The sequence below is a fragment of the Papaver somniferum genome, chromosome 4 (genome assembly GCF_003573695.1).
Source record: "Papaver somniferum cultivar HN1 chromosome 4, ASM357369v1, whole genome shotgun sequence".
Classification (NCBI taxonomy): domain Eukaryota; kingdom Viridiplantae; phylum Streptophyta; class Magnoliopsida; order Ranunculales; family Papaveraceae; genus Papaver; species Papaver somniferum.
In genome coordinates, this window is record NC_039361.1 from 55,162,792 (window position 1) to 55,190,263 (window position 27,472).

At 38.9% G+C, this 27,472-nt stretch overlaps 1 protein-coding gene across 1 annotated transcript; it reads right to left on the reverse strand.

Annotated features, from left to right (window-relative positions):
• Window positions 1-7,055: 7,055 nt before the first annotated feature.
• On the reverse strand, window positions 7,056-8,118 carry LOC113272546 (geranylgeranyl pyrophosphate synthase, chloroplastic/chromoplastic-like). Its single transcript, XM_026522369.1, has 2 exons — window positions 7,638-8,118; window positions 7,056-7,552 (listed from the first exon to the last, which is right to left on the reverse strand). The coding sequence occupies exons 1-2, from the start codon at window positions 8,116-8,118 to the stop codon at window positions 7,056-7,058; spliced, it is 978 nt and encodes a 325-aa protein (XP_026378154.1).
• Between the last annotated feature and the right edge of the window lie 19,354 nt (window positions 8,119-27,472).

The following is a 27,472-nucleotide window of genomic DNA, read 5'->3' on the forward strand; positions in this document are numbered from 1 at the left end:
TTGTCGGCGAGTGATCTCATGCCGCTATGATTCCCTGCGTCACCATAATGGATGTCGTTTAGAGTTCGATGCCCCTCTTTCCTGGATAAGCAACGTAGTAACGGTCCGAGGAAGGATTTCTTGTACATGATCCCATCCCGAAGATCATATCTTCCTACTTTGGAGAGTATTTTCCTGGTTTGTTTGTGATCCGCGGGTAAGGTTCTGTCCTTGAGAAACGCATGGATCATCATTCTCCAATCATATTCGTTGTTGAAATCTTCGTCTTGATTTGCTCTTGACAGGATATCTTCTTCGTCAAAATCGTCACGGATGTCTTCTCCCACCTGATCTTCGATATTTTCTTCCACTGTATCTTGATTTGTATCAAAGGAAAATTGTGATGCAATCGAAGGCTCGTATACCCTTGTTATTTTGATAGCTTCGATACTCTTGTCCTTCAGCATGGATGATATATATGCTAGGGCATCCGCGTGCCTGAGATCCCTTCTGCATAAGTGCCGGAACTTGATGTTCGGAATTTGTGATGCCAATGTTTGGACCAAGGTCATGTAAGCTGAGAGGGTGTCGTCGTACACATTGTATTCGATCCCTATTTATCGTATGACAAGCTGCGAATCACTTGTCAGTCTTACATCAGTTACCCCCATCTCTATTATTAAGCGGAGGGCATGTACGAGTGCCTCGTATTCGACGATGTTGTTTGTATGCTCTTTGAATTCTAACCTGAGTGCCTGTACGATCCTTTCTCCAGTTGGGGTGGTGATGACAATGCCTATTCCTGCCTCTTCCTTATTTTTGGAACCATCAACGAAGACTTCCCATTGTCTTTGACTCGCGGGTTCGAGGACATCAACTGGATCCTTGCTTTCCTCGTCGGCTTCTGGTATTCCCCTAATCTCTTCATCGTTGTCCAGGGGGAGGTCTGCTAAGAAATCCACCAAAACTTGGGATTTTTGGGAATGTTGAATTTCATGAATGATGTTGAATTGGTCCAGGTGGGTGTTCCACTTGGCTATTTTACCTACTTTTCCCGCGCTTTTGAGGACTGCTTCCAGTGGTGCTTTGCATGCGGATGAAGTGAGTTAGGAAATAGGTTCTCAGCTTTTGAGTAGCCCATACTAATGCCAGGATGAGTTGTTCGATCTTCGTGTAATTCCTTTCCGCAGAATTGAGGGTCTTGCTGACATAATAGATAGGCTGTTCTATCTTCGTATTGGTTTTGACCAACACTGTGCTAACTGCGTCTTCTGTCGCTGCTATATATAATGCCAAAACCTCATCAGGATCAGGCTTCTGCAGGATTGGAATTGAATCCAGGTGTTCCTTGATTCTTTGGAAGGCTTCTTCGCATTCTGCGGTCCATTCAAACTTACTCCCTTTTTTGAGAATATTGAAAAAATGTTTGCATTTGTCCGAGGATCGGGAAATAAATCTGCCCAAGGATGCTAAGGACCCATTGAGCTTTTGCACTTCTTTTAAATTCTTCGGAGATGCATTTCCACTATGGCCTGAATCTTCGCGGGGTCTACCTCAATACTTCTTTTTGTTACCAGATATTCGAGGAATTTCCCTGAGGTGACACCGAAAGTGCATTTTTCTGGATTTACTTTCATGTGATGTTTCCTCATTGCTTCGAAAATATATCTCAGGTCCTGGTGGTGATCTTTGCGCAGCCTACTTTTGATGAGCATGTCATCAACGTATACTTCTAGGGTACTACCAATCCATGGCCTGAAGATAGCATCGACCATTCTCTGGTAAGTTGCCCCTGCGTTTCGAAGTCCAAAGGACATTCTAGTGTAGCAATAAAGGCCATGCGGGGTGTAGAATGTTGTGTGTAGTTGATCTTCTTCTGCCAGGGCTACTTGGTTGTAACCAGAATATCCATCCATGAATGACAGCTCTTCGTACCCTTCCACTGCTTCAACCAGTTGATCTATGCTCGGTAGGGGATAGCTGTCTTTTGGACATGCCTTGTTGAGGTTAGTAAAGTCGATGCATATCCTAACCCCTCCATTTTTATTAGGAACGACGACCATGTTGGAGATCCATGTAGGGTATTTGACTTCCTTGATGAAGCCTGCTTCTAGTAGTTTCCGAAGTTCTTTTTCTACTGCCTTATGATACTCTGGTGCAACTTTTCTTATTTTCTGCCTGAAAGGTGGCGTGCCTGGTTTGATGCGCAGCTCGTGTTGGATTATTTTCGGATCAATCCCCGGCATGTCTCCTAACTTCCAGGCGAATACATCCGCGTATTCTTTAAGTAATTTGGTTAAGGAATTTTCTCTTTTTTCATCCATTATGGTCCCTACTTTGATCATCTTCGGGTTCTCTTCCGTTCCTTTGTTGATTTTTTTACGGGCTCCACTGGTGTGAACACCGGCTTCGGGTCCCCAAGGACTGGGACGTTCTTTAATTGCTATTTGGTATGTTTCTGTCCTTCGTTGGCTGCTGAAGTACTTGCCTTTGTGTTAAGGACATTATCCTCCTTTGTCAAGCCCTTCCCTGTGGTTTCCTTGAGGAACAGGTCTATGGCCTTTTCTTTCGCAGCTTCTTTATTTTTGATCCTTCGGGTTTTTCGCTGCTCTTCCTGTTCGTTGTTGATACGATCCTGAGTGGTATGGCACTCTTTTGCAGAGACCCGATCTCCCTTGATTTCCATCACTCCCTCGGGTGTAGGGAACCTGAGATATTGGTAGTAAGTTGCTTCCACTCCCTTGAGTTTATGTACCCACTTTCGTCCAATAATGGCGTTATAGGGGGATGGGGCGTCAACCACACTGAATCGTGTTTCTACTTTCATGGGCCCGGCGTTCACCTGCAACACGATGTCTCCCAATGGTTTTGTAGGCGCTCCGTTGAACCCGTAGATGGTGTAATAAGAGGTCATCAGCTGTTCATCATGGAGCTTCATCCGTTTGAAGGCGTCGTAGCATAGAACGTTCACTGAGCTTCCCCCGTCGATGAGGATCTTTTTGAGGTTACATCCGGCCACTGGTAGTGTGAGTACCAAGGGATCGTTATGGTCTTCCATATCTTCTTCGATATCTTCAGTATCGAAGATGATAGGTGCGTCCATCCACTCTTCGTGCTCGTCCACCTCCACGCCATCAATCATATATAATTCGCAGTGGTATTCGAATTGCTTTCGTAGACTCTTTCCTATCTGCGTTGTAAGTGAGGGCCCTGCGGCTTCGGAACACGAGATGGTGTTGATTGTGCGGTTTCCTTCTGGAAGTTGGACTTGCTTGGTTCGTTTGGATCTGTCCTCGGTGACCTCCTTTCGTATGTATTTCTTGAGTTCGCCAGCATCAATCAATTTTTGGATCATTATTTTGAGGTTTTTGCATTTCTCGGTCTGGTGTCCATTGAAGCAATGATACTCACAGTAATATTTAGACTTCTCGGTTCTTAGGGGGTGTTTTCCCTTAGATCACGGCCACTCCAAATTTTCCCTTCTTTTGATCTCTCGCAAGATCCAAGCGTAGCTAGCATTGAGCTTCATGTAAACCGGATCTTCGAATTTTCGATCGTCTTTTCGTCGTTCATCTCTTCGTTCCTTCCTATCTTCGTGAGGTCGTTCCACTGAGCTATTTCTTTTGGCCCCGCTGGTTTGTTCTGCGGAATTGGTACGGTGAGACCTCTGCGTTTGTGCCCTCGGGTTCTCACGCTGGATTTCTTCAAGACGAGCATACTTCTCAATAATTATTCGAAGATCTCCTTATGTCTTAGGTACGCTTCCGTGGATCTCAACAAATAGTGGACTCATTCGGTCTAATCCCCACTTGTAGCAGTTGATGCTTACCACGGGATCCACACTCCCTATGGCTTGGCAGATCTTGTGCCATCTGTTGGTGTATTCCCTCGTGTTCTCCTTGTAACCAATTTCCAGAGAAAAAAGTTTATCCATTCCGGTGTTGACAGCTTTGTTGTACATGTAAGTTCTTAAGAATTTCTCTGCGAGTTGATCGTAGGAGTTGATGGAATTAGGTGGCAGGTTGTCAAACCAAGACAAATCCGATCCCTTCAGACTTGATGGAAAATACCTACAGAGGACGGCGTCGTTTTGACTCCATCGGGATAAGATACGATTATAATATCGGATATGTGCCGCGGGATCACTGGATCCGTCATAACATTCAAAAGTTGGGACAGGGCACTTTAACGGAATGGGGGTATTTGCCAGGCGATGAGTTAGAGGCATGGAGTTAGCTTCTTTCATCACCTCTTCAAGCCTTCCTCCGCCTTGTCTGGATTTTATCTGCCTGATCTCAGCCATCATCTCATCACGCAGCTCCTCCATTGCGCGGTAATATCCCACGTTCTCATGCTCAGTTGAGCGTTTATTTTTTCGAACTTCACTGTCATAATAGTCTAAGTCTTCGACGGCATATTCCGGATCGGATGCACTGCTTCCCCTGGCGGCGTTTGCTAGGATGATTCTTCGGTCTCGATTAGGCTCTGGTGCTTTAGAATTTGCTTCGTCCAGTTGTTGGCTAGTCTTCGTGCTTTGGGCAATCCTATCTTTTAAGTCTTGGTTCTCCCTGGACAGAAGAGCTACGAAATCTGCGTAGACCTGCTGGCTCTTTTTCAATTCTTCGAGCTCTACCATCAGTCGGTGGGACTGGTTTGATCCCTGATTGGGAGTTCCGTATTGTACCCCTATGGCCATAGTTCCCCCTTCGTCTACTGTGTGTATTAAAGGTGGCATAGGATCAGCTTCAATTGTTGGTATCTCCAAGTTTGGTCCCCTCGGTTGAGCTTCCACCCGCGGTACTAAAACCACTGGTATGGTTTGATTCTGACCGTTGGTTGACGGCATTCCGAAGACTGGTGGATGTGCGGGCTGGTGTGTCATAGATTCTGCCACCCCTTCTATTTGTTGATGGATTTGGTTTGAAACCAAAGTCTTGTTAGCTTCTGTAGCCTGGAGGGCCGCAACAGTTGCGTTGTTCTTTGTGGTTGCTGCTTTGAGAGCCGCGGCTGCAATGGAGTTAATGTTCATAGGTGAGGTGATTTCCGCAGCATCCTGCCTCTGAGTAGCTGTTTTAGTTTTGTCTCCTTTCTGCTTACTTCGGGTCATGACCGGGGTAATCCTCGGTGTCTCCTTTGATGAGGCTTTGGTTTTTCCTGCCTCTAGTATCTTTTCCATTTTTAGTCCTTTTCTGCATAGGGGAATAAATAAAGAGAACCGAAGATATCCACGAGGATCGGGTTAGTGCCATTCGTATCCGCAAAATTTGTGGAATAAAAGGAAATGAGCTGCCCAAAGGCCTTAGTAAAATAGAAACATAAAGACTCCATCGGTCTAGTTTTCGCAATACAAATCCTCTAATAAACAATCATGGACCTTGTTTTCAGACTACTTTTGAAAAGAAAAACTCTTGAAAAGGTAGATCTGTAGCGAGAACTCATGAATATGGATTATTAAGTCTTAGTTTTAAAAGAAAAACGCCTCACGTGCAAATCTGTGATAGATAGCCATGGATGTGTCTGTTTTGAAATGGTGTTTGTGAAAATGAAGACCATGAACCCAGAATAAAAAAGGTTTTGAAAGCACGCTGAACCCATAATAAAAAAGGTTTTGAAAGCACGCTGAACCCATAATAAAAAAGGTTTTGAAAGCACGCTGAACCCAGAATAAAAAAGGTTTTGAAAGCACGCTGAACCCAGAATAGGGCACAACCATAATGCGCGTTTAAGGTGAAATCACAGGATAAGATAAATCTTTTACCGGGACAAAGTCCCTGTTTCTAGCGCCATATTGTGAACACATAAATCACGAATCCATCCACGTGTTCACAAACAATACTCGCATACAGTCTGATTCTAGAATTGTACGTTGTATGTGTAAAGGGGATGATTATATCGATTCATCGACTCGAAGCCTTCGAGCTTGTCATTGTCTAGTCGAATATTATCATAAATAATGTTCGCATAAAGGAATAAACAGAGAATCGAGTATAAATGTAGAGCACATGAAGTTCAACGCTGAATGTAAAGTGTTAAAATGTAAATAAGACAGATTTACGTGGTTCGGCACTAAGGCCTACATCCACGGGGTTGGTGTTTCAGTATGTATTGAATGATTACAAGGATAGTCGAATGACTTTAGAGTATACATAGGTCTGCGGAAGTAGGGGGTTACTTACTCTTCCTATTTCTCTCTCTTATATTCTCTTATAATTGCTCTGGATTGGTCGACCCCTTCTCTCTTAGTGGAGAGGGATATTTATAGGGTTGGAACGTGGGTCCTACTTCTGAGGTGCCGTTGTAATCTTATCTTCTTGTGCTTTGTGCCCATTACGCAGAGGTCTTCGGCATATGCTGCGGCCTGAGCTTGAATACGAAGGGTTATCCTCGCCTCTTCCACGAGCTGATTGACACGTGTATATCTCTTTGGTATTTAATGCGGGTAGATGGATGTCTGCTCGTGTCAGGCAAGTGTCTCTTTGTCTGGTCACATCTGTGTCAGTCAAACTTCCTCTCAGCCGTTGATCTGGGACCTTCCTCGGGATTGGGTGTATTAACACCCAAGGGGTATTATCTGGTGCTCCTCTGAGCCATCATATCTCTGCGATCCTTTGTCCCTGACCGTCGGATCTGCTGACCGGTGGCATCTTCTGATGAGATGCTTGCTATCATGTTTTGATATCTTGTTTTGCATGCCTTCCACGTGTCTCTTTCTGTACACGTGGTGGATGATGAAAGGTGTACATACATATAGGATTCAAAAAGCAACTTCCTATCAACCTATCAACATTTGAGAAGTTGGCTTTGTTTTTCTTTGTAAATACTTCGAGGTCATATTTGCAAAGTGAAATGCTGCGGAAGAAGAAGCTCGAATACTATAAAATATAGGCTTGTAAACAGTTTACAGCACATAGATTGTGTTAAAACAAAGACGGGTCTAAAACCCAATTGGGTACAACTAAAGGATTAAATTACTTTCAACACAACACTCTTATCAGGAGCCTTGAAATATGACAAGGGAAAGCTGTTTTCCCGATTATCGGATGCATAAGGAGTGAACCTCCAAGCGGTTCTCCTACCTAATTCTGCCTGTAGGCAATGTAGTTAGCTAAATGGTATAAAGGCCTAGCCTTGGTTTCATCAAAATAAGAGAGTTCCTCTTTAGCTTTCGTCACTAACCCATCTGCAAATTCTTTGGCTTTCTCAATCCCCATCAACCTAGGGTACATTGCCTTGTCAGTAGCCAAATCTTTCCCTGCTGTTTTCCCCAGTTCATCTGAAGTTCTTGTTACATCCAGAATATCATCAACAACTTGAAATAGCAAGCCAACACATCTTGCATATCTTCTCAATCTTTCTACTTCCATTTCATTTCCACCTCCGATTATGGCTCCGCATACTACAGAAGCTTCCAGGAGTTTACCAGTCTTGTGCACATGTATATGCTCCAGGTCATTCAAATTTACTTCTCTTCCTTCACTTTTTATGTCCACAATTTGACCTGCAACTAACCCATCTGAACCAACTGCTGCACCTAACTCTGCTATGGCCCGAACCACACTGTCCGCTGACACAACTACAGCAACAGCAACAGAAAGAATAGTTTAGATTGAGTTAATTGAAAATGTTAAGGCAAAACACTTTGGTTTCTAAATACAAACCTTTTGCCAATCGAGTAGCGACATGCTCGAAAGATAGAGCGAGAAGAGCATCACCAGCAAGAACTGCTGTTTCTTCACCAAAAACTATATGATTTGTAGGCTTTCCACGTCTCAGCTCATCGTTATCCATGCACGGAAGATCGTCGTGAATCAACGACATTGTGTGAATCATCTCTACAGCACAAGCAATTGGCAGACCAATTTCTTCATTTCCTCCTACTAATTCACATGAAGCAATTGCCAAAATTGGACGAACCCGTTTCCCACCTGCAAGTAGTGAATATCTCATGGCTTCATGAATTGTCAATGGATGTCTCAAAGGAACTGATTTCGCTTTTCCAATGATGTATTCTTCAAACTGAAATCCTAACTCTAGATGTTTTTGTGGGGCTCCAGACAGAATAACAGGTTCTACTGGGGATGAATTTGAATTTGTAACTTGGGTCTTCAAAGATTTGAAGGGTCGAAGATGGCAAGTCATAGGGCTTCCAATTGTGTGCTTCTGGTAATATTTGGGTATGTTTTTGTGAAGAGGAGATGAGAATGATGAGTTAGATGTGAATGCAGCTATTTTTGATAAATTTGGTTGGAACAACAACAAAGAAAGCCCGATCTCTCAGTAATTTGTGGATTAAGTGATGAAAATACAAGTAGTATTAATTATTTTAAGATTCTCTTTTGCTGGCATAAGTTATGCTTTCTCATACAGTTTTGGACTTACTGTTTCAGTATAATTAATGAATGATGCGTGCTTGGGGATGGGGGTAGCAAATACACGGGGTGAGAAATCCTAAACAATTTAATAAACAATGAGAGAATTCTCTTGTACGGCAGACAACGTACATTTCAGATAAGAGATCGTTTTGGTACATTTTGGGCAAGAGATCGGCTTTGGTGGACCTTTGGTACATTAAGCATTTTCTTGTACGTATTTAATTAACGTTATAGGAAGTGCACGGACACAGACAACCCGTTATAAGAAGGCCCTTAGAGCAACGGCAGTGGTACGACGATAATCAAAGATCAAAGACCAAAACGAACGAATCAAATTTGAGTTTAGTCTGTAGCGTGACGCTAGGATAGGGGAGCATATTTAGTCGAACGGATGTATAATTTACGTTTGGCTGTGCAGCGTAGGTATAAAATTCGTCTCGTTCAGGCGTTGATATATTTTACGCTGGTTGTGGGGTGTTGGTAAAGATTACGCGGATTGTGGGGCGTTCATAAAGTTTACGCCGGGAGATGGAGCGTACGCATAATCAACGCCTGATGGGGCGAATGGGTAAATAAACGCCTCATTCAGGCGTACTTATAATGTCCGCTCAGCTTTTGAATATGTACGTGACATCTTGGATATGTTCGTGAAAAATATGGGCTTTGGGCATGCCACGAATTCAACTCCCCTATATCACCAAAAATAAAAATGCCCTCACATGGAAAATTTAAATAAAAAAGGTAAACTTCTTTTTAATCTCAGTCAACCTGTTGTATTTATGAACTTTAAGTCCATTTTAGGCCATTGCATGTGTTCTTTGACCATTGATTTAATTATTAAGCATTTTTAAGGCCAAAGGTCTTGGATAAGGGTCACTTTTAAAAAAGTTCTAGTATTTTCAAAATTCGAAAATGGAAGCTACAACTGTGGGGCGGAGGTAAAAGTCCCGCTCAATTTCAGGCGTGAACTATATGCACGCCGGGTTGTTTCAACGCCTGACTGAGGCGTTCATATAATGTTCGTTTGACTGGGGCGTTTACTATATCAACGCCTGCCATGGGGCGTAAACTTCAGCAACGCCCTGACGGGCGTACATTTCAGCACCGCTCCATTGAGGCGTAGTTTATATACACGCATGTTCGTGGGACGAAGATTATACATGTGTTTCATGTGAAGCGTAGTTTATATACACGCCCGGTGACAAATGAACATTATACGTTCGCTCGACTATATATAGTTTTGGTCTTGGTCCCAGACCAAATACAGTCTGGAATTTGGTTTTGGTCCAATTTTAGTCTTTACTCCGTCCCGCTGTGTCTCGTCTTTGGACCATAGTTATAGGTTTGATCGTCCACTGTGGTTGCTCTTAGGCCCCTTATCCTGTTTTCTTTTTTTGGCTTACCTGAACACATGAATGTTTGATGTTATTTATGTCCTCCTAAATGCTAACGAGTCGTGTGATAGTATTGTTTTTTTTAGGTTGCCAATTTTTCAACTGCTCACTCAGGAGCGAAGCCGAGATTTCGTAGTTGAGGGTACCTAAACTTACGTACCCATTAAGCCAGCTGAGCTAGGGTTGTAAAGAAGCAAAAACAAGCTTGAAAGTAAGCATAAATCTAAAATTTTCTTCAAATTAGGCTTAGGAGCCAGCTTGGTAGGGGGTGAAAGTGCACACCTTTGCACAAGGCTGGTCCGTCTTTGTGCTCACTTCAGTTCATATTTGTTTTTCTCTCTTTTCAACTAGTACGGTGTTCACTCAAAGAAACCACCAAACAATCTCCGTTCTTCGACTTACTTATGATCACCGTATCTATGACCTTTGTTGAAGTTTGGGTGAAAAACTTCAAATCGACAAAGGGTTTCTCATACGATAAGAAATCGTCTCCTTGAGTTGGAAGCAAACCCTTATTTGCCTTTATCGGCGAAGGTTTTGAGAGTGTAAAATAATTGAAGAACTTGAAGGAGGTGCTGCTAGAGATGTTCAGAGGAGAGGTAACCTTTTACTCGAACTCCCCTTCATTTCATTATATCGTTGAAGTAAAGTGTTTTTGTGGGTTGTTAAGAATTCAAATTTTTCTGGTGTAGATCGAGCTTATTGTAGTGATCTACACTACAATTGAATGCTCAGATTTAATCTTACAGGATCTACACTGTAAATATTAGGATAAAAATCTCAAAAAGGCGGAAGAATAAAAACACGCAATAATAATCGCCATCTCAAAATAGATTTACTAGCCAGACTAAAAGTAAGTGTGTCTGGGAAACACGTGCCAGACACACGTGTAGAACTAAAGGTACTTAAATAAGGGTCGGCCTTATAGTGGTTGTCCCTAACATGGATGGGATATGACAATGCCCACCCCTTCAGCGAGTCCTTATCCTCAAGGATCAATTTGGGAAAACTAGCTTTGATGAACGATATGTCCTCTTATAAAGTATCACCCTCTGCCATATGAGACCATTGAGCCTGCACATGAGGAACGTGTTGTCGGCCCTTGATAATAACTCTGGAATTCAAAACCTTAACTGGTTGCATCTTGTACAAGCCTTCTTTATCCAAGGTAGGAAGTAGAGTTTTTGGAATAAGTCATTCACCATTTTTTTTTTAACAATGATACATGAAATACAAGGTGTATCCTTGAAGAAGATGACAATTGCAAACGATAATCAACAACTCCAATTATTTCTAAAACCTTGTATATGGACCAAAAAACTTCGCTGCAAGTTTAAGAATCTTGCGTAGCTGGACAAAAAATTTCCTATATCGTTGCAGACACCCAATCACCAACTTCAAATGATCGTTTCAACTATATTCTTGTCTGCATGTTTTTTGATACGATGTTGGGAAGAAAGGAGATTCTGTCTTAACACCTCTGTCATAACCCCTCGTTGGTGCAGATAATCTTCTGTCACTGCATTACTGATAGTACATACAGGATGTAATCCAAACTGCGGTGAAGGATAGCCGTAAAGAGCTTGAAAGGGAGTAAGCTTGAGGCGAGTGTGGCAAGAGGTATTAAACCACCACTCAACAAGGGGAAACCAAAATACCAACTTAACATGCCTTAAATTTCACATACAACGTAAATAAGACTCCAAGCAAGCATTCACATGTTTTGTATAACCATCCGTCTGTGGGTGATATGTCGTACTCAGATGGAGGGAAGTACCCATAGTTTTAAATAATTCCTGCAAAAACCACTCAAAAGAACTGCATCTCAGTCATAAAAAATTGTTGCAGGTAAACCATATAACTTTCGAATAGTATTTGAAGACGCGAGGGTGCCAAAATACACCACCAACTTTTTCATAGAAAATCTGTATGGAAAAAATTAAACACAAATCCGAGATTTCAACTTAATGAATCTTAATCAAGGAATAGTATCTAGAGTTATATCTCTTTCTCTCACAATCAGAAAGTTCACATAGACTAGTCCGTGTACCTGATTTACGTGTGAGAGTACTTGGGTGATTCAAAAGATCAATTTCCCAAGTAATTAATCAAGTTGTATCCAACAAACAAGGACGGATGTATCTACTTTGATTGATTAACACGCGACCTGTGATATTTCAATTATAAAGATAAACAATACAATGCGGAAAAGAAATAACACAGACAACAGAAATTTTGTTAATGAGAAAACCACAAATGCATAAAAACCACGAGACCCAGTCCAGATTGAACACCAAACTGTATTAAGCCGCTACATACACTAGCCTACTACCAATTAACTTCAGACTGGAATGTAGTTGGGACAGAATTAAACCCTCATAACAATTCATTTACAATCACGCTCCTTACGCCTCTTGATTCTCAGTAGGACTCCGTGCAATTGATTCTCTTAGCTAACGTCCTTTACAGCCTAAGAGTTGCTTCAACTCAATCTGCCTCCCACAGATAAGCCTATATGTGTGATTTCCTTTTGATCGTAGATCAAGGTGATTGGAGATCGATAGCAATAGACAAAGTCTTGCTAACCTCAAAATCTGGACTTATGCAAACCGAAGTGCATCTTGGATTATTATTCATATCACAAGTATTAAACTTGTGGAATCAATAAAAGTCTGAGACGAAGAGAACTTTGATGATTTCTATCTATCTTGTTCAAGTGAGCATCTCAACAATCGAACAAGATCAGGATACTCGAGCGATAAGCAATAACTGGACCTGGTTCACAAATCCCTATGAAGTCTTTGTACTCGTCAAACCTTAAAAAGGTTTTAGGAAGATGTCGACTCTAGTTTTATAACTAAACACGCCAATAAAAATAGTGTCGGGATTCAAAGGTCCCGATTGCTTGAGGTTCCCCTTTTATAGACATTCGAACAATAAGTTGCTTTAGGTTTAAGCTAAGATATAGCTTTGGAACCAAGAAAAAAATATCCACCGTTAGATGAATCTTTGAATCTGGTTAACATAACAAGATATACACTCTGGTTAGGATGAACCATAACCGAACCGTGTACAAAAGACCACGCTCATGAACGGTTAGTCGAAACTAGCCAACTGATCTATATGCTTGAGAATTTTCATATAACATTGAAGACTTAACTCGAGTCACAATTATGTGATCAAATTTTTCTATGGTACTTTTGGAGATTATTCAAATGCTAATTATCTCGGAGAAATAATTTATGTACATATGAATTTAATCGACATGGTAAGTAGATGTACAAGGTATAACTAATTAACATGTTCGTGAACAGTTAAGTCAAAGTACATGTACCGATATATATACTTTATAACATGACCGAGTTCCAGTGTTCATAGAATTTTTCAGGTACATGTACTGGTATGGATACCTTAAGACAATAACTAGTTCCGGACTTCACAAAAATATTATGGTACATGTACCTCTATGGATACCAAACTGGTTCTGGGACCAACAGTTCTTTTCTAGTACACGTACTGGTTTGTGTACCGGTCCGGGTTCACGAGTTTACAGGATTTTTAAGGTGTGCATACGGGTATGTGTACCAAAAGTGTATTGTCGAAATACAGCTACTACGTTATGTGTACTGAGTACATGTATTACGGCTTCAGACCTTAACAGTTTTCCTAGTTTGTAAGACTGGTATGTACACCGTCTTACATTTGAATTTACAATAGCTCTGTATTTCTCTCTAAATCAATTCGAGACATTCCCAAATAATATCAATGAAAATTATTACTGTTCCGAGATATTTTCCAATGATAATTCTTGAATCATGATTTTGATTGCGAAAAATAAATTGTTCTTAACCAAAATTCATCAAGTATGAAATGTTTATTAAGCTTAGTCATATATTTCGAGAGCTAATTACAAGATAAACTTGACTCAAAATTCTTGATATGCTTATGATAGTCTAATTAGTTACACGACATCCTCACATTGATAGAAGGGTGAATATAACTAGAGAAATAGGTGGTTCAGTCTTCACTTACCTTTTGTTGAAGAAGTTCTCCAAAAACTTCGGTTGATATTCGCCTTCAAACGGTAGAACGCAATGATGACTGCCGGGATGTCCATTTCTGAATTACGCTTCTATCATAATCCGATACTTAACTAATTGTAGACTAGAAATCAATATATGGTTATGATTATAAATTTGACAATAATCTTGAGATAGCAACACTTGTGAGTTCGACCGAACTTTGCTCTAACAGTATTGATGAAAACTTTGGCCACTAACTGAGTTGTATAAGGGTGACTTAGTGCTACAAAGTGAGAATTTTTCGTAAATCTATCAACTATGACTAATATCACCTCCCGGATTCCATATTTCGATGCACCATATCAATGGCCAAAGTTTTCTCGCGAAAATATTGTATCTTAGTGACTCTAACATTAAGATCGTCATTTTTAACTTCTTTGTTCGTAAGTGGCGATAAGAAAGAGAAATATTGGATACAAATCTACTTTGTTTGTAACTGGCGAGCGAATTTTTTAATGTCCAAGTAAAATCCTTTTCTTGTAATTGGAGTCAAGGTCGCTCATGTTATTTTTTGAGAATGACATCAATATGCGGAAGAGTACTTTTGAACTTGTGCTTAAATGTAATATCTTTGTGGGGAGAGCAGATGTGATATTGTAGGAGATACTTGTACCCATACGAATCCTTGATGCAAACCGAGTATCTTGGTGAAATCGTCTAAACTAATAGCTGGTATGTGTTCTCCAGTCTTGGATACTCTTTTGTTCAATTCATTATGATCCTTATTTTTCGCCTTTACCAATTGTATTGACAAAAAATGAAGAATTATTATGTAGTATCTTACTACAACATATGGCTTCTCGGAGCATTATGTAGGGGGTGGGGTGGTTTATTGTCTATAGGTTTTACCTATATTGTATTTAAATTTAAAGAAGTAATTATTGACTAAGGGAGAGAACATATCACCACAATAATTCTTCAAAGTTAGGCTGCAATTGAACTTTGAGAAAGGTACCGATACTATTTTTTTGTATGACAACCAATGAGTAGAGTGAACTTTCATTCTAACAAACCTCTTTTTGAGTATGCTAATAAGGTGTTAATGTTACAGATCTTCGACAAAAAACATGCTGAACGAACACATACAAAACCGTAGAAGAACTTGAAGTACGAAGAATTCAAGGAGTTTGTTGAAGAACCAAGGAAATCAAGCATAATGGATTTTGAGTTGAAAAGTTTATTTATATTGAATCAATATGTATTGAATAGTTTTGTCACTAAAATTGACAGGGATAGGGGAGGGGGATTGTTAGAGAAATGCTCGATTGAACCCAAAACTTTTGCTATCTCAAGCTTGTTGTGAGTGTTAGATGATCAAAACTATTTCTTGATTTCTAGTATACTAAGTCAAGTCTCGGACTAGGTTAGAATTTGGTAGTTGAGTATCAGATATCACCCTCGAAAACTCTATATCGACGAAGACATTTTAAAAACTTCTGTATCAAGTATGTGAAGACTGAACCATTCTATCTACTCACTAGACTACCATTTTATCTGTTGAGACTATGTCGTATGTCTTCTAGTATATTTACACAGAAGAAATTTTGAATCAATGTTGTCTTGTTAAAAACCTTAAAATATGATTCTAGCATATATTCAAAGGTCCTTAAGAATATTAGTTTGAAATAATTTATTGTTTGAGAATTAGTCAGTGGATCAATTGAGAATAGCCCATACAATTGATTTTATCATTTGGGAATGTCTCAAATATTATAAGAGAGAGTTTCATGAACTTCTGATAATTTTTTCAGAGTAGGTTGGCAAATCCTTTTGCAAACCGTGGATATTTGATTACGGAAATACAGGAAGGTTGGCGTACCTGATCGCAAACCTCAAGTTCAGTTGGGAATAGTTCACAAACCCGGTTGGCAAACTGTGGTAAATTGATTTTGTTTAATATTGGTATAAAAGGCTTGGCGAACCCAGTTGGAAAAATCTATCTATCTGAGTTCATAAGCCAAGAACCACTGGCGACCTAGTTCGCAAACTGTGTCCATTTGAATTCTCGAGACGAGTAAGGGTTGGCAAACCCAGTTCACGAACCCTAGCTCCCTGACCCGTGAACTAGCCTTATGGTTCGCAAACTATCTCACCAACTGTCCCAGTAAATTTAGCAGATGCTTAAAGACTTATTTTTTTATTTATGACTCTCTTAAACAATTATAAGACTTCATTGGTTACTTAAACACTTATGTGTGTGCATCATGATAAAAATCTAAAGCGTTTTAATGAACATCATATTACTTATTGTTCATATAACATATTTGCCAAACTGAACAAGTCATTATACATCGTTCCAAAACCATATCACTGTGTATATTTTTCTATTGTATTTCAAGACCTAAAGTGTTTGCTTGATTTCCAAGTTATCTTAGCTTGAGTTCTAAGCAACCCTCAGTCTTGAAAATCTATAAATAAAGATGCTCTTTCAAATGGGGAAATTAAGGCCTGAAACTTTGTGTCCTAGATGAGTCGTCCTCTATAAACCTAGGTTTCCTCTGAGAAACATAATTAATTAGGTTTACAATTAAAAGACTTTGTTTTGGGGATTCGTGAATCCAAGTCCGACTATCTTTTACCTTGATAGTTCGTGTATCCTGATCTTGTTTTTCTGTTATCGAGGTTTACGTAATCTCTTTCAGGAAAGATAGATAGAAACCGTAAAGTTATATTCGTCTCAGACTTTGTTATTTCTCAAGATAAATATCTGATAATTGATCTTAATTGATATTTTGAAGATTGTTTTTGAGAGGGGGTTAAGAATCTAGGATGCTCTTCGGGGGTTGTAAGTTACTGAGATGTGAGGTTTGCTAGTTTGTCTATTACGAACTGATTTCCACACCTTGATCCCTCGATCTAAATGGAAAATAAATAGGCTTATCTGTTAGAGGCATATTGGTATCAAAAGTCTTCTTATTGACGCAACTCTTAGGGTGTAAAGGACGTCAGCTAAGGGAATCAAGTGTGTAGAACCTTGCGAGGTTTAAGAGACGCAGGGAGCGCGGTTGTGATTGAATCGCTTGAAGGTTTGATTCGGTCTCATTTACATTTCAGTCTGAAGTATGATAGTAGGATAAAGTCTATAGTTGGTTAATACTGTTCGGTGTTCAAATCTAGAGGAGGTCCCGGGGTTGGTGCAGTTTTCCTCGTTAACAAAAAATTTTGTGGCTTGCTTTATTTTTTTCTTACGCATTATATTTGTGTTGGATATAAGTAAAGTAAAAGCAAGTGATTTGATAAACAACCTAAACAGTTTTTCACTTAAATTGTATGTAACCCATAAGACTTATTCTTGAGAATTAATATCTTGAAATATAGATTATAAGATTTGTTCTTGTTGAAATTAGGTTCATATACTGTTCCGGTACATACTAGGTTGATCTTGGATATTGATTTTTGAGATCGGCCAAAATTTCTTGTATACAATCAGGTTCACGGATCTTTGATCTAAACTACTGATAGTACAAGAAAGATAATTCGTATATACATATTGTTCGAGGATCATTAAGTTGGTCTAGTTACAATTTTATTAGATTTTGTCTTATATGTACAAACAAAAAATTTGGTGGTGTACTTGGTACCCTTGCGTTTTCGCATGCTTGAGCCCTATCTAACCTCTCTAGAATTAATTCAGAACCTTGTCTTTTAGCAGACCGGGTGTGGAGATTACCTGAAAAGGGAAAATCATAAAAGCCGCAACTAGTAACTTAATGCACAAATTCATCAAGATGATTCTGATTAGGAGTTACCCCTTCTAAATTTTCTTCTCTCCTTAAGTTAAATTTATAGTCCCCTACAACCACCCAATACCACTATGGCTATTATGAGTTTGTTTTAACAAATCCCATTGGGCATCTCTGTCATGGTCATATAGTGGGCCATATAAACAAGACAATAAAGTAACATCACCCTTACCATTTATTTTTACTAAGCAATTTATAATGTTAAGGGTATATTGTACCACTTTAAGCTCTATGTCATCTTTCCACAAGACACGAAGAATTTAGGAAAATCATATGCATAATTAGCATGTTCATTTAGAGATGATGTTTCTTAATCTCAATAAGAAAGGCAATATTTGGATCGCTATACTTGAGAATATCCTTAAGATTATTCCTAGTGTCTTTATTGCCATAACGTTGTATGTTCCAAGCAAGGATCTTCATGGCACTAAAAAGCCTAGCATCACTATTCAAGTTATACTATGAAACAATCTGTTAGAGGATTTCTCGGTTGAACCGACCAAGCGTTGGTATGTCAAGTTTGGTTGTCATATTTTAGTATCAAAACTCAATTATAATCGCTTGATTAAATATCTTAGAGTCAACTTCGTTTAGGTTAGACTAGAAAGTGTAGGAATATTGAGACATACAAGTATTACTCTGAAAACCTGAAGATCGTGAAGATGTATCGACTACAATGAAGACATCATCCTTCTACTTGAGGTTAGTGATACTGACTTAACTTGTTCCACTCCCATCGTTTCTTTCAAGTCGTTTAAGATTGAAAACATAACATGCGATGTTATAATATAATAATCTAGTATTAGACTTGATCATTTTATTATGATCAAAGTGTCAAGGAATTATGAAGTATAATGTTTATCTTATGAACTTCGTAAATACGACATTTACATAATCTGTGTAACCCGTTACTTGATTGTGTATTGGATATAGGTGTGATTTTGTCCTAGGAAACTATGTTTGATTACATATGTTTAAAGGAAGTACATACACGAAACTTGTTTCGTATTCGAAAAGAAATCAATAGGCGTTGTGGTCCAGTTTTCATTGAAGATTTATTGGATGACTAATTCGAACCTAGGTAAGCACTTTGGTAGAACCGATCTTGACTTATATTGAGAGTTATAGTAGAACCGATCTTTACCTAGTTTGGGATATATGGTAGATCCGATCTTAACTTATGTTGATAGTTTCGGTAGAACAAATCCTATATAGGGATACATGGTAGAACCAATTCTAGCTATTGTTGGGTGTCTTGGTAGAACCGATCCTTATCTATGTTGGGAGTCATGATAGAACCGATCCTATCTATTGTTGGGAGTCATGGTAGAACCGATCCCTACCTATATTTGGAGACTTGGTAGAACCGATCTTAACCTATGTTAAGAGTCATGGTAGAACCGTTCCCAAAAGCAAAATTGATTACTACATTCACATATTACTTACGGTTTTGTGTGAGTTTGGAATTAGTGTTTTCTAAGTAGGATGGTTCCAGATATCGAGATAATTTGAACATGAATATAATTCTTATCTTTCATTGTTCAAATATATTCCTTGATACTCAAGGTGATGCCAATCAAAAATATTGAGAATCTTTTAATTAAGATTTTCGATTATATGTTTTTGATTTTCCAGCAAATCAAGACGTATCTCTTGGAAAATTATACTCCAAGATATTAGATATTTTTTAATGGGAGATTTCAGAATTAAAGGTTGGATATTAGTTGGAATTTTGTCATATGACTTCTAGTAGAGTTACAAAGAAGAAGTTCCGAGTCAAGCTTGTCTTGTAAAAGATCTTGAAAAATGATTTAGCAAATAAGATGTTCAACGGTCACTAACAATATCAGCTCTATGAATTAATTTGTAGATCAATTGAAAATCGCCCTTGCAAATGATCATATCACTTGGGAATGTTTCAAATATCATAAAAGAGAAATATGAATCTACTAATATTTTTACTCATGATAGGTTGGGGAAAAAGTTCGCAAACCATAGATAACTAAGTTACAAAGAAGGTTGTACCAACTATCCCAGTTCGAAAACCGCAAGTTCAGTTGGGAACAGTTCACGAACCCGGTTGGCGAACCGTTCTGAACTGAATTTTATAAGTTGGATAAATTGGCTAGCAGACCCGGTTCACGAACTGTGGTCAGCTGAGTTCGGTAGTTTAGTAGGGCTGAATAACACGGTTCACGAACTGTTGCACCCTGACTAGTGAACAAGCCTCCCGGTTCACGAACCGTTGTACCAACTATCCCAGTTTATATTTTAGTATATGCTCAAAGACTTATTTTCATAATATGTTTAACATTACTATAACACTCTTAAATACTTCTAAGACTTCATTGATTACTTAAACACTTATGTGTGTGTATCATGGTTAAATTCTTAGGTGTTTAAATGAACATCAAATAACTTTTAGTTATTTGGCTAACTTTCCAAGCCGAACAGTCATTACACACGGTTCTGTAACCGAATCTATGTTTATACTCTTCTATTTTATTTTGAAGCTTGATTCTCAAGTTATCTTAGCTTGTCCTAAGCGAAGCACGGTCTTCGAAAACTATAAATAGAGATGCTCTTTCAACTGGGAAAATCAATTCATGACACTTTGTGTCCTAGTTGATTCTAGAGTTATCCTCTATTGACCTAGATTTCCTATGTGGAAAATTATTAGGTCTCGAGCGTTAAGTAAAAGGTGAATACGGAGGATGAGTTGTGCTGTATTAACACGTTTTGTTTCATATTTTATTGTTTGGTCGAGATAGAAAAGATGGAGAGAGGTACCGTTGGTTAGTAGGTGATCTGTATGAGAAACTGTTGGAATTATAGATTGAAAATAACACAGCTGCAAAGGTTATGCCCCTTGTCTGATTGAATGTGTTGTGGGGATAGTTGATTTGCTCAGCTATCAGTGGAAGAAGGTGTTGGTGTTGTACTCGAACTTGAAAGGGTTTCGGAGATAGCAAGCGGTGATGTTCAGATGGTCAGAGAGCATTTGAGTTGATTGGTTGGTGATGGTTGCAATTGGTGGCCGAGATTTAGATATTCAGGAAATGGAGTGTAATGTTGTGACCTGTGGATGAACTTAGGATGAAGTTGAATTTGGTAATTGGTGCAGTGGCCTAGGTAGAAGGTGTTTGCGATTGTATTAGGCCTAGGAGGTGTGCTTATACCAATCACAATGAGAGGATTCGGATACATATAAATACCAAAGAGATGAAATTTAGAGATACATCGTATTCAGGGAAGAAACTAGGTTTTAGCCATTTTATTTTTTCTATTCATTTGTTTAACTTGTTTTAATCTTTATCATTATTGATGGCTTTTAAGAAAACCATGTCTTGCTAAATACCTTATTAGGGTGAAGGATGAACTTGTGGGTTTGATTTGCTTGTCATTTGTTTGAGTTTCTCTTCAATGGTTTATTTTTTATTCAATTTCTCATATTTTATTCCATGTATACTATATTGTTAGTTTAATAGAAAATTCTCATTGAACCTTAATACCAAATGATTTATATGAATATTCTTAGACTAGTCATGCCTTGTATGGATAGTTCTTAGAGTTTATGTTAGAGCATAGCTCGGTTGAACTCACCAAGCGTTGGTATGTCAAGTTTGGTTGTCATATTTTAGTATCAAAACTCATCTAGAGTAGCTTGATTAAATACTAGAGTAAACTTCGTTTAGGATAGACTAGAAAGTCTAGGAATGTTGAGACATACAAGTATTATTTCGAAGACCTGAAGAATGTGAAGAAGCAACGAACTACAACGACGACATCATCTATCCACTTGAGGTTAGTAATATTGACTTGAACTATTTCATTCCTAACGTATATTTCAAGTCGTGCTATATTGAAAACATAATTGCAAAGTTGTATATATTGTACATATTGTGTATAATACTCTAGTGATGTGATATGATCATACTAGTGTGATCATAGTATTAAGGAATTAGACTACGAAGTATGAACTTCGTAGATATGACATCGACATAATCTTATATATAGTGTTATGATTATGTGTATGGGTTATGGTGAATATTTCATCCTAGGAAACAATGTTTTACATTTTTTAAATGAAGTACATTCATGAACTTGTTTCGTGAATCGAAAGGGAAATCAATAGGCTTATTGGTCTGGCTATTCACTGCAAATCTTTGATGACAAAAATGTGTGAGTTAGTAGAACCGATCTTATAATTAGCTCAGGTTATGTATCTTGGTATAACTTATCACAATGCCTTGACTTATGATTTGGTATGACCGGTCTTGGTATTTGGTATAACCGATCCTAAGTAATCACCATGTGATGGTATAACCGATCCTTGTAATTGGTGTGACCAATCATAAGTGTTGCGTGACCGATCCTTGTAACTAGTGTAACCAGTCCTGGTAACTGGTGTGACTGATCACAAGTAGATACCATGTGTAGATGGAATCGATCCTCGTAACTGGTGTGAACGATCACAAGTAGTTCCATATTTAGGTATAATCGATCCTAGTGATTGGTAGAACCAATTGAACCCATTTATGTGATTTAGAAGGACCGACCACAACTAACCATTGTGATTTGGTATAACCAATCACATAGTAGTCTTGGAATACGGGCAAACCAATCCTAAACTTGTTTGGAAGTGTGGTATAACCGATTCCAAGAAAGCGAATCCATGTAAAAATGAAATAAGGATTTACAATGAAAAGATGTCAACATACTATGAACATGAACAATAACTCTTATCATTTATTTTTCAAAGATATTCCTTGGTACTCAAGGTGATCTTGTGCCGAAATAAATAAAGAATCTTTTAATTAAGGTTTTTGGTTTTATATGCTTTAATTACCAGCAATTAATGCATAGCTCCGGAGAATAAAAATTAGTAATGTGCATTTACTAATTGGAGATTTTCTGTTGAGAGATTTCAGAAATATTGGACAAGCATTTATTGGAATTAGGAAAACCGAATTTCGCATTCATTGCATATCTTGAGAATATTTTCGGTTTTGGAAATTCCTTAGTGTCCAGACATCCTTGGTCTATAAATACCTAAGTTTGTGTTTCTAGCAAACCATTCTGAAAGCCAGGCAAACTTCAATTCTTGTTGTTTCTAGTGGAGACATTGATAGGTGTTGTAAACACCTTAATATTTATCTATTGTTTATGCTTTCTTTGTTACTTTTCTTGTAAATTATGTATCTTATGTTTACTTTTGAGTTTATTAGGCCCCTTCCTATGGGTGTGGCAAACATGATTGTTTGCCATTTAAGTACCCACTATGGAGGGGGAAAACTGGCAAACTGGCCTGGCTAAGTGGAAAATTTTGCACTTAGCCAGGACAAGGTTCCACCGAGCGGTCGAGTCTCAACCGCTAGGTCTTAACTCCATCGCTACCGGCTTTTGCAAGACCGGTCGGTCTAGTTTACAACTCTGATTAGAATCTGATCCAACGGTCATAAATATTTCCCCTATAAATACCACATTCCTCTACCATTTTAACTCACACCTTCTTCCTATTTTCTTAGATTTTCCAATGGCTCAAAACATGTCTATGGCTCGATTCATAGAAGAGGAACATGCGGCCGAAAATCAAAGAGTTGAACTTCGAGCTAGTGTGGAAAATGAATTAAGATGAGCAAATAGTTGGAGAGTTGCACAACGACTCAATTTTAGCATGTTCGAAGATGAATGCATCTGCAGGAATTATGTTTTCTACACTAATCATCCAATCGTTGATTGCGCATTACGGCTAATTCCATTTTGGGAACGCGTTTATATGAAATTTGAAGAAGAAACAATAAACCTCTACAATCAGAATTTGTTGGGGTTGGGTGCTCGGTTCTCCATAATTTCCAAGAATGTTAACAAGTATATTGGTATGATCAGGGAATAGGCTCGAAACATGAGAAGTGGTGAAACCCTTCTGGAGATTGATCAAAGATGTCGTGAAAAGTGGCTCCTTGACAACGGAGAGAAGTTCCGATATGCAAGTTGTTATGAAATCTTAAAAGTGTTGCCCCAATTTAATCTAGCTTATCAATTCTAAGTTCTTAATTTTAACTTATGTAGAAAACTTTAAACGAAGATTATTATTTATCAGACAAAAGTGCAATTACATTAACGATTTAAACAAACCACGAAATAACAACTAAAAAAACAACTAAAAAAACTCTCAAACTAATGATTACCACCAAATACATCATCCCCTAAGCCTGTTGGATCTTGTGAAAACTCATTATTTGGACTCTGAGATGGTAGTTGTGTAGCATCAGCTGAGTCATAACCTTGAAATGGTACCAGAGCCATTGGAGGAGGTGCTTGAAATCGGTGAAATGCTGAACTTGTTGGGGTATAAATTACAGATTGCCTAAATGCATCCAAATTGACGTGTCCACCATCAGGAGTAAGTACTAGACCTTGGGGAATGAAACCAAGAGGAGACTGGAAATCCATCCCCAAGTTCGCTGCTATTGATTGTATCTGAGTTTCCTCCACCATACTCTTTTCCATCATAGCTGGAGTGCGTTGCCGACTTCTACGACCTCCACGACCCCCACTTCCACGACTCCCACTTCCACGATTTCCACTTCCACCAGGCATTTGAGAACTTGATGTTACCAGAGTCTCGGGAAATTCATAATTCAAACTCTCTCTCAAAGCTTGCATCTGGCTCAAGTGAAAATTCTGGAATTGATTGATAAAAAGATCATAATTGTTACACCGATCGTGAAACTCTTCTGGTGATGCCATCACACCATAGTATGGATAGCTTTGCTGCAAACCTTCACTAGTAAGTGGAACTGTAACAACATCTCCAGTTTATGATAAAGTCCTGACTTCCCAAGGTATTAGAGGCATACTTGACGACCCCATTTGCGTACTAGGGTACGTAAATGGTTCGCCCATCGATGGTGGGGGTTGGGATGGAAGATCTGCAAGTGGCAAATTTCCTAGTGCTAGAAAATCAACACTACCTAAGTTTTGTGATTGAGTAGGAATATTCAGCTTACATACCTTCTGAAACCAACTGAAATAATCATACTCATTTTCTGGTTGTTGGATCAAATCATCAGCTTCTTCACAAGGTTGTCCATTTTTTATCAACTTTATCCAATCATCATGTGAAATTAGTGAAGTTGGAAGCGGGTTGATAGCTTTTACCTTTCTTCCTTGTAGCTGAAACATATGTCTTTCTCTGTAGTACTAAATACCCTGACCAATAACTGGATTGTAAAACACAAGTCGCTTAAGGCTCATATGTAGCATGTTTTGTGCCGTTGGTTCGTGGAACTCATTAATTACTGAATACGGCATTGACGTAATGTTGAGACTAGTCTGCACAGTTGTTGCATCCTTTGCATAGCAGCGACCTTTTGACCATCATTAATCTGACCAACCCAATTCTCAGCTTTCTACTTGTACACGACTGGAAAAATTAATCGTTTATCGTGAAGATCAGGTTCGGCGACAGTAAAGTAAGTATACCACCAATACTGAAAAATAACATTGACGAAAATTGATGTGTTAGTACATTTACCACTAGTTTGACAACTCGGTAATAAATCTAATAAATAGTTCTTACCTCCATTACGACCCAAAATCCATTTAAGCTATTTGTCTTCTTGCTTGAGCAATCACTGAGACACATGTATAGCTCAGTTAAAATTGCAGAACACCAATCATAATTTGGTGCTTTAGTCAAATCTTCTAAAGATTCCAGAAAACCAAATAATGACACTGAGCTACCATTGGGGGAAAAAACTTGACCTAACATCCATAATACAAAAATACGTTCAAGCTCGGGATAATCTTCAGCTCTGTTTATCCCCTTTCCATGGTAACGGGTCAAAAAAGCCTTCAACCCAGACACTCTTAATCCAAATGAGTGTATATGTCTTGAATCTGGTTTTCCTTCAGTATCATTTGCGTACAAGGGGAGTAATTCTTTCCATCTTCCTTGTGATATCCACCTTAATTGGTTAAATTGTATTGTGTCACCCTCACTTTTTATTCCAGTCAACATATACAAATCTAACGGTGTGAATCCTAAAAACAACATGGTCATAAAATTAAAGTTTGTATGTGGTACTAAAATTTGTATCAAACTAAAAAATTGAATCTCTAAAAATTAATATGAGTATTTATGAACTAAAAATTAAACTATTGAATGGAAGAAATGGAACTTACCACACTCGAAATCCTTGAAAAAAAACGTATTTGAAGTGTTCCACCAATTTTCACAAAGAACTCGCACAATTTGAGTCTGGTGGTTTTTTCCTTTCATGAAATATAAACGCTTCCAAGGATATCTTCTCAAGGATTCTTGAACAGGTTGGGGAGTAACTCAAAAAAATCGGTTAGCTCAGACCACCCACCTCTTACTTTGGGTAAAAGAACTTGCTCGGGGTGGTTAGATAAATGCGTAGACGTTACACCAGCTCCAACCAGTTTCCTGACATTAGCGAACTCTTGCTCTTTATTCTGAACCCATACAACATCACTATCTGCAACAGCTTTTCATGTTTCTTTTCCTTTGTCTATTTGTTTTGGTACTACTCATTTTTAAGAAATCGCTCTGGTCTGCTCTCTAGGGAGAAAGAAGAAAAAAGTATTTGTGAATGAAAAACTGAATGGAAGGGTGGTATTTATAGCCGGTGGAGCACCGACCATGAACGGTGGAGACTAAACCGCTAACGGTGTAAACAACACTGAGCAGTCGAGACGGTGTAGTCTCGACCGCTCGGTGGAGACTCAATCGCTTAACCTATTTCCCATATTGCCTCGGCCAGTTTGTCTGGCCAGCTGGCATGGCAAACGGAGGGTTTAGCCAGTTGCCATAGGAACCAGCCTTAGGTACTTTGGAGTCATTTGGAGCAAAAGAAAGAGAAAACATCCATTTGGAGCAAAAATGGCAAGAAGACCAATTCACAGCCGAGTGATACTTGGAGCCAGCTAAGGTTATGCAACAGAGAAGGTGAAGAATGATCTGTCAGTTCCGCGCAACTGACGGTTGAGCAAGAAAACAGAATAGGCAGTCAGTTCACTGAAACTGACAGGCCAAATGGTCACAGGGTGGCCCATATCAAATCAGTGGGTGCCTGCGTCTATTTTCATTCCTACACAAACCTAAAAATCAGAGAGACAATCATTTTTCTCTTATCATTGTTCTGCTTGAAACGAGAAGCCATGGCGGCTCCATTAGAGAGAAGAAGAGAGGAATTGAGAAGGTCAGAGAGCGAATTCAAGAACCTCAGAAGGTGGAGGAATGATTTCTGCCAATGATTCATGGCGAGAAAGAGATGAAAAATTGAAGATTAAATGGGAGTTTTCTGCTTGTGGTTGAGACGACTGAAAAGTTAGGGTTCATAAGAAATTGAATGAACCAGATGGAGGCTGAGCTTGATTTCGACAATAAGAAGATGGGTTTTTGCAGCTGTGAAGATTCAGATCGGGAATTAAAAGAAGAGCAGTGGTGATTGAAGTGATGCTGGCTTGTTATGATATGAATTTGCAGAATGGAGGCTTTGTTGCTGTCGACCTCAGAAATGGAGGAAGTTGTGCTATTAGTGGTTGCTGTAAAGGCAATGGAACATGGGTTTGGTTCAGATCGATGGAAGGAGGACGGTATTGAAGCTGACCTGATGTACAGAAACTGCTGGTGTTGCTTGCAGTTTGAATACAAGACTGAGCCAGGGAATTGGTAGTGAAGCTGATGAGACTGGTAATGGAGATGAGGCGAACTTGCTGTTGTGTGAAACTACAGGTGGTAATTGCAGTAGAAAAGGAGTTGTGGCTGGTACTGGTGAATTGTTGTTGCTTTGAATGGACAGAGAAGGAAATGATTCAGGTGGTGTTGTTTGGTTGCAATGAGTTTCAGGAAATGATGCTGGTGGTGTTGG